The 17,910-nt window shown below is 40.1% G+C and overlaps 1 protein-coding gene across 3 annotated transcripts in view; it reads left to right on the forward strand.

The window, feature by feature from the left end:
• Nucleotides 1-1,059: 1,059 nt before the first annotated feature.
• ABHD12B (abhydrolase domain containing 12B) overlaps nt 1,060-17,910 on the forward strand; it is a 29,615-nt gene continuing 12,764 nt past the window's right edge. The window contains exons 1-5 of one of the 3 annotated variants that reach the window (XM_088149654.1): nt 1,060-1,368; nt 8,978-9,105; nt 10,899-11,001; nt 11,783-11,902; nt 17,362-17,392. In XM_088149654.1, the coding sequence (XP_088005780.1) occupies nt 1,232-1,368; nt 8,978-9,105; nt 10,899-11,001; nt 11,783-11,902; nt 17,362-17,392 (519 nt within the window). In that variant the 5' untranslated portion in view covers nt 1,060-1,231. The remainder of the gene's footprint in view (nt 1,369-8,977; nt 9,106-10,898; nt 11,002-11,782; nt 11,903-17,361; nt 17,393-17,910) is intronic. The other 2 variants (XM_007437297.4, XM_088149655.1) reach the window with 2 other exon arrangements.

Below are 17,910 nucleotides of genomic sequence, written 5' to 3' on the forward strand. Positions count from 1 at the left end.
GAAAAACATTGGTTTACACAAACATAAACATTGCAATAGCATGATGGAAAGATGGTAAAAGCCAGTGATAATAGTAGATGTAGGAGGAAAGGGGAACATATTAGGTATTAAACATCTGGGACAGTGGCACTGTCAGGTTTGGGGATCTTGGGCAACATGTCCTCTGGACCCTCCTTCTCCTGATCTTTCTATTCTCTCATTTTTGCTTACTCACTGTCCCCTTGCCCTGCCCTGCCTCCTTGCACTCTCTTTCTCTTTATACTTTTCTTCTCCTCCCCACTGACCTGGGGGCAATTGAAAATGGTTTGTACACTGACCTAGGAACCAACTACTTCTCAAAATGCTACACAGGATCAGAGCTAGTCAGGAGACCAGCAGGAAATCTCAGGGCCACAAGCAAAACAGACATAAAAAAGGTCCCAGAAGAAGCCAGTGGCAACTTATTTCCATATTATTGCCAAATAACTACATGGAAGTGCCCTGTGTTCAAAAAGATGAGCTCAAGGCTGTCTTCATTTTATTAATTTATCATTTATTAAACTTACCGTGATGCTTAGTCTATTGATTGTTGGGCTGATAATCAACCTATCAATGTTTTTATCTCACCTGTCTTCACATTTGTGGAAGAGATCATCTACTTGATGCAGTTCTAGGGTGCAAATAATCCTTACACACATTTGGAACTCAAGTTTATTTGCATTGCTTCAGCTGGCTGACATCCTCCCCACTGTCACAGAACGGTTACAGCGGTTATTTCATCTACGCGATAGGCTTAACCGGATCGATTAAAAACTAAGCCGTTTTCTCCTTAGCAGTTGCCTTTTTGTAATTTAGGATGTTGTATGAGCCCAATGATAAATTATGGGGGTGCGCGGGCGGGCGTGTATGTAGGTTTTATGACACTGCACCACCAGTATCATACTGATAGGCCACCCCGATGATACCCCGCACGCCCACTATAAACGGGGCAAAAGTTACGAGAGCGGGCAGAAGCTCGGCTCGCGGTCTACGTGCTCCTTGGGCGTGGCTTCTAGAGACTGGCTCCGCCTCCCACCATTCAACCCGCGTTGAAGGCGTGGTCTGCGACGCCGGCTCTGCCGAAGCCGCAGGTGAGCAGCTCTGTGAGGGGTTGCCTCCCATCCGCCGATTCGGACGACGTGGGCTGACTCCAGCTCCAGTCCGCCCCTTGCTGAAGGCGGAGAGTTGCTGATTCCTGCCTTGCCGGCAGAATATGAAGCGGCGGGGTGCAGAGGTGCCCGCGTCCACACTACCTCTGGGGCGTCAAGAAAAGGGGTTCGCTTCCGCTTCCTCCTCCTCTTCCATGGGCCAGGCCGCCTCCTCCGCGATGCTCCCCCAGCAGTTTTACGGGTAAGGCCCTCCTGCAAGGCGCGGGGAGCGATGGGGGCGGCGTTGCTGCCTCCAGGGCCAGCCTCGGGGGCTCCTCCTTGCGCTCGCCCGTCTCGCCGTCGCGTCGCTCGGCATCTTCTCCTTTTGCTGCCGATTTCATCAGGCGATCGCGGGGAGAAAGGGCGGGCGGAGGAGATGTGGAAGCCAGGGCGAACGGAGCTATTTTCAGAATTAAATTCCAAACAGGTTTTCGAATGTATAAAATTAAACCCCGGCGCATGGCGCAGGATGAGTCGCCTTTGCACTCGGGCTGAGGAGCGCGATAATGAAGGCGGTGGAAGCAGATCGAAACGCGCTCCTGACGCTCGGCCCGCGGGGCGCCAGGGGGCTTGCTTTGGGCACCGCGGTCGCTTCTCCAGTTCGAATCTCGGGCTCTTTCCAGATTAGTGTAAATGGGAGGGATTCTGCCTAACCCTCATATTAGCCTAATGAAGTGAAGGGGAAGCTGGCAAGGCTACCCACTGAACTTTGACCTAGAAAGTTTCCAACCCCATTATCCCTGGTCCAAGCGAGCTGTTGCGATCACCATTTGAAGTACACAGGTTGCCCCAAATGCACCAGCGCCTTTTTTGTGTCCTTAAGTTGTTATATACAAAGCACTGAGTGGACAAAGACAAAGCAGGACGTGGCAGACTCTAGCTGGATTGGAACTGGGTAGTCTGTGGATGGAACCCCACCAGGAAATGTGAGGGCTGAAAGCTAGACTGAGAAGTGGCCAGACTCAGCGTGTCCAGGAGGTCACTGCAAATGGAGTTTGCCTGAAAGGAAGCGTTACATTGCATGTCCTGAAAGTTGAATTGGTATGGGAGGTTTTAAAATACTTTTAAGCGGTCTGAACAAAGAGGCGCACTGGCTGTGTTCACATAATGTGTTCAAGGAGTTCAGTTACAAACTTGTTGCTGTGTTTGCATAAATGTGTTAAACTCATAATTATCAACTGATAATTTGTTTTGGTCAATGGATGTGTTAAAAGAACCCAGCTCATTTGATTAGCTTATGATTCAGCATATTGCATAAATGGGTTATTTCAGTAACCCAGTGATGTGTGTCCTTTAAACCCAGCCAATGGTGCAATCTCATTATCTCATTACTGTGCTCAGATGCATCCTCCAAGGACTGTCAAGGGGAAATAGGCAGTTCTTGACTAAGAACAGGTTATACCCTCAAGCTTAGCGGCTGTTGGTCCTCCAGCAGGCTGGGGAATTCTGGGAGTTGAAGTCTACATATCTTAAAAGTTGTCAAGGTTGAGACATCCTGCTCCAGTACATGTGTAATTGACAGTGCCCATGACTTTTTTGGAATAGAAATTTAAAATAGAACTTTTTCCTTCAGTTTTAGTTAATTTTAATCACTGTTATGTATTATGTAGATTAATGTGTTATGTAGATTAATATTATACGATTTGTTTCCCCTTCCATTTTAGTTCATTTTAGAAATTCACTCAATTGTGGCTTGTTCAACTGTGTGTGGTTAAAACAAAACTATGGTTTAGCATGATATTTGAGCTTATTTCTAGTATATCGTGGATATGCTTGTGGGACTATGATAAAATTGTCCAAAATAACCTTCCTTAATGTACTGCACTCAACTCCCATAATCCCCTGCCAGAACTCAGTTGGAGTTTAGTTTAACTGAATGTATATGGAGGACACAGAGTTGGAGATGGCTGATTTAGAAGCTGTCCTGTTTTAATCCACTATCACCTTATTACCAAGGTTTGGGGCCTCATACATTTATTTGGAATAGTAAATTTGCAGAATGCATGCTGGGGAGATTTGAAAATATGCAAGGCGTGCCCAGTGATATGCTGCCCAGGTGTGCTGAGATGGGAGTCCTGATAATGCAGGAACTGCTCACATTAAGGTGCCCCTCTGATCTGCTTAACTCTTGATAAACACATTCAAGGCTGCTTTGAACAATTAAACTGCTCATAATAATTGTTTAGGATATTTTGGCAAGCCAAGGATGATCAAAACGATGATTATACCAGAGCAGCAACGGTTGAATGATAACAGTAAGTAGTGTATCAGTATGTACATTTTCCAATGAAGCAACCCAGCCTGGCAACCAGACAAAGGATGGGCGCCTCTCCCTGCTGGCGTGCCATCTGCTCTTCCTTCACTGGCATGGCTCATAAATTGGTCCCTTCCGAGTCTGTTTTTGTGATCCCAGTTCTTTAGATCTATTGAGCCTGGTCAGATAAATCTTTTGAGCTGTGTGAGAATGCTGTCTTGCACCTTTCTCCAGGCAAAAAACTGGCTCTCTTATGTCATACCAGAAAGGGGGAGCCCAAGATCCCCAGGGTTGCCAGCTAATAGGAAAATTCTCCTCCTCCTTGATCATTGCATTCAAAGCTGACTTTTTTCAGCCTATGGATGTAGGGATTAGAGCAGTGGTTGTTTGACCCAATTACCCCTTTTCTTGGTCTCAAATAACGTCATTCCCTCTCCCCCACCAACGCCTCCCCCAAGACTTTTGTTTTATGCAATGTCTCAGGAGTGGGCAGTCCTAAACAGGATCCTCCACTCACAATTACAGATTGCTCCATTACCCCCAGGATATGCCCAAATTACCCACAGTTTAAGAACCACTGGATTAGAGTGTGGAGTTAAGCTTAGGTTCAAAAGTGTCCACAGGAGTGTGTGTCAGTTGCATCAATAACACGCCTTTTTATGGATGGAGTTGAAATCCACCCATCTTAAAGTTGCCAAGGTTGAGAAACACTGTGCTAAACCATCATAAAGTGTGCATGTGTGGGTGAAAGAGAGATAAAGCACAACACTTTGAGCAGCTGGAGAAAAAGTGGATGGGTGGGGGAATGGACAGCATTCATACTGAGGATCTTTTTTTATTATTATTGTTGGATGTCTGCCCTGGGATATGCAAAGCATTACATGTTTGCCCCTGAGACTGTGCAGAGTGCATATGTACTCTTTTACAAGATTCCTTCTCTTTTCCCCTGACCTTCTTCCTATTTCTATTTTCTAGCTTAGTCTGGTTATCTGATCTCAGAAGATTGGGAAAGTGGGGTGGCTTGTCTTGATTCACTCTTTTGAGTAGGACACAGTGCAAATCACAGATGTTCGTGATGTATAACACATTATGACAAATCATGTTATGCAATAAGACAGAAGAGATCTTGTGCAATCTGGCACTCTCCAGATATGTGAGGACAACTGTCATCATCTTCAGCCAGACCAATTACAGTCTCTGCTAGTTGCGGGTGATAAGAATTGTAGTCCTGGTTGTAGAATTGTAGTCCTGGAAGCTTGACATTCAGACACATCAGCCATCAATAGACACATAGAGATAAACCATATTTATACACCATGGAAAAGAGACAATAAAAAAACTAAGAACTAAAACGACCAGAACACATCCTCTCCAGCAGCCTACATCCAGATAAGCAGGGGTTAACACCAGACAAACAGTCAAGCAGAAAACAATATCCTAATCAAGGAGCTCCCAAGGAGAAAACCATACACCCACTAACACTGGCAGGGCAAGCTACTGTATATTAACAGGGAGCAAACCCCACACTCACTAGCACTGATGATGTTATCTAGTTGGGTAATGAAATGTCTGCAAGCAAACAACCAAGCTCAGAGAGCACCAAGGATTCTACAGAATTGTAGTCCGGCCCATCAGGCAGGCACTTAATGGGTTACATTATATCTTCTTAAGAAACTAGATATAATGGAGAATAGATGTAATAGACAGTAGTAGACTGTGGCTACTGACTTATTAGCTATATGGGGAAATTTGTTGTTCAGTCGTCAAGTCGTGTCCGACTCTTCATGACCCCATGAACCATATCGCGCCAGGCCTTCCTGTCCTTCACTGCCTCCCTAGGTTTGCTCAGTTTCACACTCATTGCTTCAGGGATGCTATCTAACCATCTCATCCTCTGCCGTCCTCTTCTCCTTTTGCCTTCAATCTTTCTCAGCATCAGGGTCTTTTCCAAAGAGTCCTCTCTTCGCATTAGGAGACCAGAGTATCTGAGCTTGAGCTTCATTATCAATCCTTCCAATGAGCAATCAGGGTTGGTTTCCTTTTGGGGAAATTAAGAGAGTCCTAATAGGATTAGGATAACTCCTTAATCACAATAACATCTTCTGCTTGCCCTGGTCTTAAGAGAGTCCTCTGTGCTGCAGGGCACATATAATAAAGACATTTGCTGCTGGCAGAGGGAGAACCAATGTTAACAAAATTAAGTAGAGATGTTGTTGTGGACTAAATATAACTGGAAAAATCTATTCTTAGAAAACCAATTACCATGTCTTCATATTGGTGTTGCATTTTTGAACAACACTTTTCCTGGCTCTGCTAAGGAAACGTGTTTTCAAGAATTTCATTTTTTGGCATAATCAAGGACCTATGACTCTTTTTTTTTACCAGGATACACGTTCCAGAGTTCAGAGATTCTTACCTCTGTGTGTTTATGTGTATATATATGTATGTGTCTGTCTGTCTATCAATCCATGGATGTCCAAGGTAGGAGGGAATGTTAAAAAAATCAAGATGAATATGGCCATGCAATTCAAGCTCTGCCACTTTTGTATGTGTGTCACATGCATCCAGGCTAATTGCCAAAGAGGTGTGTGTGTCACACATTGTGCTAATCCTTCCTTCCTTGGTAGTTTGCTGTGGTTGCTTGTCTTTTATTTTTTATAATAATTTTATTGAACATCTATATACTACTAAGACTCTCATGTCTGTAATCTTCAACTGGGTGAAATGGTGCATCATAGAGCAACAATTTTTGAACCAAGGTACCTCAAATGGGCTAACTTACAGAATGTGTCCAAAACCCAGGACCCATCACTCCCAGGGGATTGAAATTTGGGAAATTTGTGGCTGTGTCAGCACTGCTGCACTACTGTGCCGCTGCAGTCAGCCCAGGTCACGTGATCATCATGGGCATATCCCCGACCTCTTTCCTACCTCCCTCTGTCCCCTGTGCCCAATAGGCTGGTGGCAAGGCCCGACAGGTGAGTGGTGATTGGCTGCTTTGGAAAAAAGGCAGAAATTTGAAATCTCTTAATGGTGGTGGGTGTTGAGGGAAGGATGAGGGAGCGACCTGGGTGCTTGCTGGCAAGATAGGGCTGGCTGGTCAACGGGTGAGCCCTCTTCCTCCCTCAAGGGAGGGGGCCCTTGGGAACATGCTGGAATGAGGAGCGGGGGTGCAGTTTTCCTTATGGTCTGTGACTCTCTTTGTTCCACCTCCCCCCAGCCAAGTGGCAGGCAGTTCCACAGGTCAGCTGAAGAGGAAAAGGAGGCTTCACTGGGACTCTCCTGAGCAGAGGGCAAATGGCACAAGCCTATATTACACATGGGAAGGAAGGAGGGAGGGAGGGAGGGAGGGAGGGAGGAAGGAAGGAAGGAAGGAAGGAAGGAAGGAAGGAAGGAAGGAAGGAAGGAAGGAAGGAAGGAAGGAAGGAAGGAAGGAAGATTTCTGATGCTTCCTGATGCTTCCTATCAGCTTCCCACAAGCAAAGTCAATGGGGAAGCCGGTTGCAAGTTGCTCACACTCCCACTGCTTTTTGCCCTTGGTCATTCTGCTTCTCTGTTTAGGTAAGGAAATATCTCTGAAATGATGACCCAACGGCTCATGGGTTTCCAGTTATAATTTAAAAGATAAAAACTAATACAAAAAGATAAAGGAAAGGAAAAAATTGAAAAATAGAAAAGAAAGAAAAAATAAGTATAGTAAAGAAAAAGAAAAGAAATATATAAACAAATGGCTTCCCTCTTCATCACAAGTATAAATAATTTTAGTAACTTATCACCTTAAAATATAACAAATGATATCTTTTTCCTGTATCTCATCTCTTATCTATAAACAAATCCTTAAATCCTCATCATTCAGACCTGGACAGCAAAGGTACACTAAGGGTTACCAGAGATAACAACTTATCTTTTTTAACCTTGATCAAATAATCCAACTATATATTCCTTCCTTTTACTTTTAACAGTCTTGATATTTAAACCCTTCAAATAATGTCCTAGAACTTGATTTCTTTTCATTTTTTTCTTTATCCCTTCTCATAAAATCCTTCAAAATATTAACAAGTTTCTATAGAAAATCCAGGTCACGCTCTTGGCTTGTTATTTGTATATCTCTATCAGCCAGTTTCTTTTGTATATCCAATGTAGCATTTTTTCCCATGTCATTCTTGTAGCCTGTCATTTCTAAATCCACTTTCAAGTCAGTCTTGTCCAGTAAAACTTGTTCCTCTTTCATAACATCGTTTAAACACAATCTATCTATAATGGCAGACATCGTTAAAGTTCATTTCTGGGTCCATTGTTCAGAAATATCCTTCAATATGTCCAATGTTAAAGTATTTTGTTCCATTCTGTATTATTAAGTCAGATTTAAGTGTTGTTCTCCTTTAATTGTAATCTTTAGTTCCTTCGGGTTCTCTCTAGTGTCCAACCGTCGAAGTCCCATCCTATCACTTTTTTTTAAGAATTCAAAACAATAGCATTTTCCCTTGGGAAGGATTCTTATAATTAATTTCAAAATCTTATTTCAAATCCATCTGAATCCTTAGTCCATTTGTAACTTTCCAAAATCTACGTTCTAATCATCCTTTTGCTGTTTATTCTAGTTCACCATGAATCCTCACTGGAAGTGTGTTTGCTTGCTTTTTGATAAAGCAATTATTTGAACACAACTGCACAGTTTTTGTTTATCTTGGTTAAGCGAATTATGGGTTAGTATTATGTGAGAACTTAGTCTGAATCATTTTGAGGTCTTAATGCTCCCTCAGGTGCTCTGTCCACTTTTATTTTTAATTACTTTTAGAGGGAGAGCAACATATAGGTCTTTGTAAGCATAGATGGTTATCTTTTGTATTGGCAACGACGACAACAGTAGCATACAAATTATAAATAGCTGCCAAATTCTGGAGATAGGACAAAGCATCATGAAGCTGATTCCACCACTAGAAGCCATATAGGCAGGCTTGGGTCATAACTAGTTTGCTCCAAATATGCTGGGAACAGCAGATTTTAAAATTACTTTGTTGCTCCTAAAACTATATCTGTCTTCAGCCTGAGCCTGCAATACAGAGTAGGTTCACACTAAGGCTGTGTGGAACTTTGACAGGGCCCTTTGATTTGATTAAACTTTGATTGAAATAGCATCCCAGATTGAAACAGTATTTTCCTTTAGTTCAGTTGCCAAAAGATGCTTCTGTGCACTGCAGAAGAGCAAAAGCTCAGTTTGGTGGAGTGAAATCAAGCTGGCCCCCTGGAGGTATTGACATGGAGCTCCTTGATTTTTTGAGTCAGTGCCACTTCAAATTGGATCATTACCAAGGTCCAGATCAGAGCAATAGCTCAACATGGAGTGGGCTGCCCTGTTTAGGACTGGTTTACATCTTGTAGTAAACCAGAGTTTGTTTAACCATGCTTCTTATATAAACCACTTCCACTTACTGGAAGTAATATATAACCATCACAACTAGTAGCCTTTTGTCCTTGAATTATTGCTGTAAGCAATATAATAATTATTATAAGCAACAATAAATTAAATCTCATTCCATCTTTTTTTTTTCACTAGGAGACTTCTGGATTATATCCCTATAGTCAAGAAGGTGTTACTGAATCTATTTATTATGTATGTCTCTATACCATTGGCTATTCGACTGTTCCCTTCACTGTTAACAAAGTTTGTCTATCTCAATTTTTGTAAGTATTCCTGTTGTTTTATCCACGTGTCGCCATTGAAAGTAGAAGGATCTATAAATTTCTTCCTGTATGCCTGCAGTAATTCACAAATAGATTACTAATTAAGGACTTGTTGGAAACTATTCACAATTTCTTTGTTTTTACCAACTTGACTAAGTTAGTCTCTGTTGGAAATGTGTAATGATATGAGAAAGACCTTGAGAAACAGGACAAAGAGATGCTGCCTGGGGAACAATCAGATAAGAGAGGGCATAGCCCGCAGCTGCATAATGGGTAGAAAAAAGCTCAGAAGGGATCCCTTCTCAGGCTGTAAAGGAGACAGCAGGAGATTTGTACTTTCAGACTTGCAAGATTCTGTTAATGTAGCCTTATAATAAAGTAGAATTAGCTCATCTGGCCGTGTTTCCTGCCTGATCTACCTGGGAAGGCTGACAAACTGTGGATAATGCAGTTATAACTCTGATTAAAACACAGGGTGGATCTACTTTTTGCTTAAGAAATCCATTCAAAATATTGTTGCAAAAGATTAACTTAATAGCCTCCCTAAGATTTCTAAGTTACTGTATTGTTAAAGCATCCATACATCCATATATGAATATACTTTTTTACATAAACATTTCAGTGAAAGATGATCACATTTCATTATAAGCATTATATTTCATTCCATGTTCTCTCTTTTCTCTTTTTTCTGTATAATTAAAGGCAAAATATATTTTTAAAAATGCTTTTTTGTTCCTTTGAGTCAATCTTGATTGTAGCAAATATGTGGACAAGTCCATGCAATTTTCTTGGCAACTGCAAGACAGAGTGACTGGCCCAAAGCCATTCAGCTGACCTTATGCCTAAGCCAGGACTAGAATTTGCAGTCTCCCAGTTTTTAGCTGCGTGCTTTTAACCATGACACCAAACTAGCTCTCCAAAGTCCTTTCTTACAAAGTGCTAATACTTAAAAGATGCTTGCTTAAATAAGCATTGATATATTGTTAGTATCACATAGCATTTGTTACTAAATATACTCCACCAGTAGAGGTAAGCATGAGAAATAAATGAATGGGGAGGTAGGCTACAGTTGTAGATAGAGGAAATGCCCTTCTTGTTCTTGATATTTTTAATGCTATCTTTCATTTTAAAAGAAGCATCTATCTTACTAGCCTACTAATTGTTCCATGTGACAGAATTTAAGGTGTTTCTCACCTGTGTCTCATTGATATCATTTTGATTTTCCAAAGCTGGGGACTGGCAATATGATTGGCACGATGCCAAGATCACTGTGACAGCTTCAGATTACATCCATTTAAATAAACATGAACTTAAAAGATGAAACAACCAAGCCCACATCAGAATTGTAAAACTGTGTGAGTTGAACAGGATCCTTTGAGATTGCGCCATTCTTCCAGGTGTGAGGTCACCTGGAGATCACAGCATAAGATTTGTTGATCCGATGTGAGATCTTGGCCCTTTTAAATATATTTTCAGAACATTAGGTGCCCCTACTTTTGAACAAAATCACACAAAAATTCTTGGCTCATGCAAATGTTGCTGGTCTTTGGTCCAAAATATCATCAGAATTGTAGTTGGATAACTGTGTGGATCACTCTTTCTCTGAAGGATCCATGGTCCTGTCCATTCCAATATTATTAATTCCCAGCATTCTCTGGGTGCAGAAAAAAACAGGTAAAAGCAATTTAAGTTTTTGATGTCTTCAAAGTGTCATGGCATGGGGGGCTGAGAGTGGGGAGAGGAGGACAACAGACTTCACTCAAAGGAAACTATGGCATGGTTTTCTTTTGCAGGGACTTCTCCTTTTGGAGTGGATTATCAGAAGCCCGAGGTATTTCTAAGTCACACCAAAAATTTCTATCTCACTTCTGAACCAGGAATCACTTTTGGCATTTGGTGAGTAAGTACCTGGCTCCATCAGCCTCTTTTGCGTAGGTTATATAGGTCCAACTTGGAGGTCTCTTGGTCATGCTCACTTCAGATCAGATCTGGGGCTAAGAGAGTAGTACTTCAAAGCAGCAAGGTGGGGCATTAATGGAAGAGTAAAAAAAGTCAAGACAGTGACCACGGCTGTACAATTGACCCCTTCTCCCTTTATGCATACATGAAGCATCCTTGATTGCATGGTTGCAGTTGCCATATTGACTTTTTTGACATCTCCTGTGATATCCCTGGTAGTGAAGAAGCTAGATCAATGTTACTCCCATTTTTGCATTGTTTCTGTTGATGTATGTGTGAATCTAATTCTTTTTTAAAATAAACATCTTAGCTTGTTCAGTTCATTTGTTGATTTGATTCATTAAGTAATTTGGACAAAGGTGGCTTACCTCCTCTTTCTTAACAATGGCAGGCCTGATGTTCTGGCTGAAGAGGTGTAATGGTATGTGAGAACGACCTTGGAAGACAGGAGGAACAGCCACAAACTGGACAACCGGGATGTAAAATATATTTCAGCTCACAGAAGGAGGGAGGGCATGGGAAACATTTCAGAAGGGACCCTCCCTAATATTCCAGAGACTAAAAGGAAAGGAGGGGAGAAATAATTTCTGTCTTGCAAGATTCTGTTAATGTAATCTTACAATAAAGATAGAGCTAGTACTCCTGGTTGTGCTTCTTGTCTGGACTACCTTGCAGGGCTAACAAGAGACCTGTCTGATCTGTTGGCTTTGTGTCTTAGGCATGCTGTACCAGACAGCAGACGGAAGGAAGCTGAAGGGAAGGACCTCAGCTGGTATGAAGAGGCCCTTGCAGATGATAATCCCATCATCATCTATCTCCATGGCAATGGGGGTACCAGGTGAATTTCATACTTAAAAGCAAAAAGGGAACATTAGTGCTGAGATTGTCTTGAATATGTGATCTGTGTTGGGGTGGCAATCAAGGGAGGGAGACAGTAGCTTCAAGTCTCTGCTGGCACAAGAAACAAGGACTTCAGCCTGCTTTATCATGGGCTGGATTTCTTAGCATTAGTTGCCAGCATTCTAAAACTTGCGATATTGTGATCCCATAAAATGCTAAATTAAGCAATATGACCTTCCCATGAATAAGGTTAATAATTTCATTAGTGCTAGGACTGTGCAAGAAATAAATATGCCATTTTAATCTATGTATTGTAGGGTTTCTCTTTTTTGGTAGTAATTTTATTAAATACAATTAAAAAGATAAAAACTAATAAAACTAAAAGAATAAAAGAATAAAAAAAGAAAGTGCAGAAAAGAAAAAATAGAAAGAAAAAAGAAAAAATAAGACTATACTAAGAAAAAGAAAAGAAATAACTTCCCCTTCATCAAAACAAGTATAAACATAAAATAAGTTTTAGTAACTTATCACCTCCTCTTAAAATACAACAAATAATTTATATTCCTTCCTTTTACTTTTAACAATCTTGATCTTCAAAAGCTCTTCGTAATTCTTTTCTGGGCAAGGAGAGGACTTGAGATCGTATTGTAGGGTTTCTTAAACTTTGTGGTATGGCAACTGTCCATTGCAGCTTGCACAGGCAAAACTAAGACTAAAGCCCAGAGTGAATTTGGATAGTTAGCTCGCAATCACGTTGAAAAAAAATTATGACTCCAAGTTGTTTGTGAGACCTCTGGAAGATCCTAACCAACAGATCAAGATCCCTGAAATAGACTGATGGAAAGCCAGCATTCTGCAGAGGGTGGTCTCAGATATAATCTTTCTTCCAAGAAAGCTTCTGGGATACGTAGAGAGTTCCAGAGGTGTTCTTGGAAAGTTAATGTAATTGAGGGCTACAGCCCAGTGCTCTGTTTAGAAGTGGGTTTCTCTGCTTAGTGAAGAGGCAGAGGTAGCTGAGATGAGAAGGTAACGGGCAGCTACCTTATCAGTTTGTCTGCTGGTAGGGGATATTCTGTGAGTCACCATTGTGACCACCATTTTGGGAGAGTGTCTGTAACATGATGTCAGAATTGCCGATCTGCTCATTGGCTCAGAACAGTTGGGGTTCTCATATCAGCATCATCATAATTAATAGCAAAAACTCAAACACCACTCTGTCGAAACATACAGAGTACGAAGAATTTCAGAATCTGGTGGAACTCGAGTCCAAAAGCAGGATATGGCTAGAATGATGTAGGGCAAGTTTAAGGCCTGGTTAACCCAACAGATAGGAAGCTCCAGTCCTATCACCCCAGAATCTCCCAGATTCCATATCATGTTATGCACACTCTTTATTTTCTCTCAGCCTTTTCACTGTCACAAGGGCTAAGCAAGAAAAGCTTTGGAGGAGTTGAGGAGTGACTTCAGAGGCAAAACTCTTGTGAAACCTCAGCTTTTCTACAAGGCTAATAATTATAACCCTGGGAACAGCTACAGCCAGGATCTGGCATTCATAGTCAGTCAGAAGAAGCTGGAATTTCGTTCATCTAGGCTTTTATTTGTCTGGAGGGAGAACAAAACCCTTCCCACTCTGGAACATTTAAAAAGCATTGTTCCAGTTTCCTTTACAAGAACACTTGCACAACCTGGGTACAATCTGGGAAATGCATCCGGTTTCTCATCCAGCAAGACATATACACCCAGAGGCCTGTTTCTGCGTAAACAGGAGCCAGGTCTGGGACTTTAACATGACTGACATTTTAAAAGGAAAGGAAGAGGAAAGAGATGGTTAGTCATCCTTCATCTTGCAGAGGTCTTCATTATGTTGGCAAACAAAACCTTGTTTGTCTCAACAAAGGTTCTCATAACACCTGCTCATTTTGCAGATAGCATGAGCCTGAACTTGTGTGGCAGATTTAGTTCTTTTTGGTGATTGTCTGCCATCTTTTTAGTTTTTTTAATGGTTTCTTTCAATTGTTTCATTACTGTGTTTTATTTATGATGTGCTTTAGTGTTACTTGATTTTGTTCATATTTGAAATCTTTTTAAAAATATTAATTTTATTAAATATTACAATTAAGATAAAAACTAATATAAACTAAAAAAAGAATAAAAGGAAAAATAGTGCAGAAAAAATAGAAAAAAGAAAAGAAAGAAAAAATAGAAAAAAGAAATATATGAAGAAATGACTTCTCCGCTTATCACAACAAATATAAACAATTTTAGTAATTTATCACCTTCTCTTAAAATACAACAAATGATTTATATTCCTTCCTTTTGCTTTTAACAATCTTGATCTTCAAATAATGTCCTAGAACTTGATTTCTTTTCATTTTTTCTTTGTCGCTTCTCACAACATTCTTCAAAGCTTTAACAAGCCTCTTTTGTAAATTCAATATAGGAAAGTTATCTAGGACACTTTTTGGTTTGTTATTTGTATATCAATTTTAATTATTAAGACATTAGCTGGTTTAATTTGTATATCCAGTATATCATCTTTTTCCATATCAGTCTTGTAGCTTGTCATTATTAAATCCACATTCAAATAATTCTCAGTCTTGCCTGGTAAAACTTGTTCCTCTTCCATAACATCTTTTAAACACAGTCTGTCTATAATGGCAGACACTCTTAAAATTATGTTCTGGGTCCATTGTTCACAAACATCCCTCAATACATCCAATGTTAAAGTATTTTACTCTGTTCTGTATTAGTAAGTCAAATTTAAGTGGTGTTCCTCTTTAATTGTAATCTTTAGTTCCTTCTGGTTCCTTCTGGTTCCTTCTAGTATCCAGCCTTCAAAATCCTATCCTATCATGTTTTTATTTTAAGAATTCAAAACAACAGCATTTTCCCATGGGAAGGATTCTTATAATTAATTTCAAAATCTTATCTCAAATCTATCTGGATCCCTAATCTGTTTGTAACTTTCCAAAATCAATGTTCTAATCACCATTTTGCTATTTATTCCCGCCCCCCCCCTACATTTTTTTAAGTCCTTAAACCTGTAATTCAAATTTCTTTTGTGAAGGATCGAAGGAGACTCACCTGGTGCTGTAAAAAACCTTGTTGTTCCAAAGGTTCCTAATAGCTGAAAAGCAATTAATAAACAATTTCCAAAGGTGATTAGAAAAGGAAGTATATGAACTCTGTGTCCATAAAGGCACCAACTGCGGTTTGGGCTGAGATGGCATTCCCTCATCTCCCAGAGCTCTAAACTCACTGGAGATCACTGTTTTACAGTCTCCTTGTGAGGTGCAACTATCTGATGCACTTATGGGTGATCCCAGTTCTTGTCTGGAGAGGAATCCCAAAGTGCTGGTCCCTTCATCAGCTCTTCATTCTGCTGCGGTCATCTGCTCCGCTCTCAGTGGAGCCATCTTCAGTTCACCATTTCTTCCTTGGAAGTCTTCATATTTGAAATCTTGAAAGACTTTTAGTGTTTGTTCCCCAAAACTTACAAGACTGAATATGGCAACACAAAGTTTTTTTTAATAATAATTTTATTAAAGATTACAATTATACAGAAATAAACTAATACAAATTACAAAAGATAAAAGAATAAAAATAAAAAATAGAAAGTGCAGAGAAAAAAATAATAGAAAGAGAACAATAGAAAAGAAAGAAAAAGTAAGGATATAGCAAAAAGAAAGAAAAGGAATATATAAAGAAGTAACTTCCCCCTTTGTCATAACAAGTATAAATAATTTTAACAACTTCTCTTAAAATACAGCAAACAATCTTTTCATCCCATATCCCATCTCTTATCTATGAAAAAATCCTTAAAGCCTCGTCATTCAGTCCTAGTCAGTGAAAGTCCATTAAGGGTTACCAAAGATGATAACATATCTATTTTAACCTTGATCAAATAATTCAACTATATCAAATAAGCTCACTCTATATTCCTTCCTTTTACTTTTGACAATCTTGATCTTTAATCCCTTCAACAAATGTCCTAGAACTTGTTTTCTTTTCATTTTTTTCTTGGCCCCTTGTCACAAAATCCTTCAGAACTTTAACAAGTTTAACTTTGTAAATCCAATACAGGAAAGTTATCCAAGTTCCTCTTTTGATTTACCATTTGTATATCCCTTTTAATTATTAAGACATCAGCCAGTTTCATTTGTATATCCAGTGTAGCATCTTTTTCTATATCATTCTTATAGCTTCTCATTTTTAAATCCACTTTCAGATCAATCTCAGTCTTGTCCAATAAAACTTGTTCCTCTTCCAAAAACACATTTTAAACACTATACAGGCAGACACTATTAAAATTAAGTTCCGAGTCCATCACTCAAAAATATCCTTCAATATATCCATCTCCTTTGGAGATGTCTAGTTCACCATAAATCCTCTTCAGAAGTCCGGAACACGAAGTTCTTATGATGCTTGGTGATCCCATAGAATTTCATCATTCCACTTTTTGAATGGAGAGCCACAAATGCCGTGTCAGTGATATATATTCCAGGGTGATTTCTATTTTTGTTGTGGTCCTCAGAAAAACTTTTGATGATGAAGTAGCGGTTTGAACTAAGGAAAAGGTTGGGCACGGGAATCTTATCTGTGTGTATATTCATACATTTATATACCTAGTCAGAGAGAGGGAATATGATGGCTTTAGCGCTGCAAGTTATGCTATTTGTTTGTTCTATCAACACAGGGAGAAGAAAGTGTAGATCACAGAGTAAAGTCTAATTATATCTTTTCATATTGACATACTGTATATATTGCTGGGATAAAATTTGACTGTAACCTAGTTGGATAATTTTTGTTCTTGGCTTGATGTTAGAGCCTGATTTTCTTCTTGCGGGCTTTTTTTTTTAAACCAGGTTAGGGAACATCATCGGTGCAAGGTTTTCCAATTCAAACACTTACATTAAATGGAACAAAATAGCTCCTTTTCTCCTTTTCTCCCTCTAGAACCATTCATGAAATAAGAACTTTAAAATAAAACCAACGGTTATTCTGAGGACATCAGCACAGCTTGCCCAATCTGATGCCCTCCAGTTGTATTAATTTTTCATTCCCATATTCATTAGGCAGCATGGCCATAATGGCTACATCAGTATTTCTCAACCTTGGCAAGTTTAAGATGTGTGGACTTCAATCCCAGAATTTCCCAGCCAGCAGAATTCTGGGAGTTGAAGTCCACACGTCTTAAACTTGCCAAGGTTGAGAAACACTGGGCTACATTATGGAAGCCAAGACATCTGGAGGGCACCCAGTTAGAGGAAGGTTGTCAAAGAACATCTGAAGAGCTTGGTTGCCAGATCAGAACCAAATACCCACCTAGACCAGAATCCTGACGATCGTTAGGGTTAACTAGATGCTTCTGGAAGCAGTTAAGTGGGCAGCTATAGCATCCTCCAGTGCTTGTTCCTTAAGTATTCTAAGACAGCTAATTTCTGAATTCTCCTCCAGGGCAACAAGTCACCGAGTTGATTTCATAAAGGTAGGTGCTGCCCAGAACTCTTTAAATAATTTGTGTATTGCATGATTTGCTTGGGTTCCAGTGTCTCTGTTTTTCACAGTTCTGTGCCTTGGCATGTCTTGCTCTTTATTCTGGGATTGGCTAGCTTATTCGTGCATGTGCCAGCCTCACGGGCAGATGGAATAGTTTTCTTGATGTCCTACTGCTATTTGCAACCACTTCCATTTTAGCTACCTGTTCTGTGTATTCATTTTCACTCTTTAGGACTGGATCTTATTTTTAGCAGTTAAACAAATTCTGTACATTGGTCTGTCTGCTGCTAAATCTGCACGTACAGGTCCTTTTATTGTTATTTTTAAACTGTGCATGAAACTAGCATTTTATTGTCTCTTCAAAAGTCTGCCCTTCTTTGTACTGCAAATACTCATTTTGAGCATACGCAATAGAGTGCTTCTGTGTCTAGGCCTCCCATATGGAATTGGCCAGTAGATGGCAGCAAAGAGGTGCAGAAATCCTTGTCTCTTTGGTGTCATCTGGTG

This window comes from Python bivittatus, unplaced genomic scaffold, assembly GCF_059951505.1.
Source record: "Python bivittatus isolate LINGU-HERP-01145 unplaced genomic scaffold, Pbiv_v1 ctg000580_np1212, whole genome shotgun sequence".
Classification (NCBI taxonomy): Eukaryota; Metazoa; Chordata; class Lepidosauria; order Squamata; family Pythonidae; genus Python; species Python bivittatus.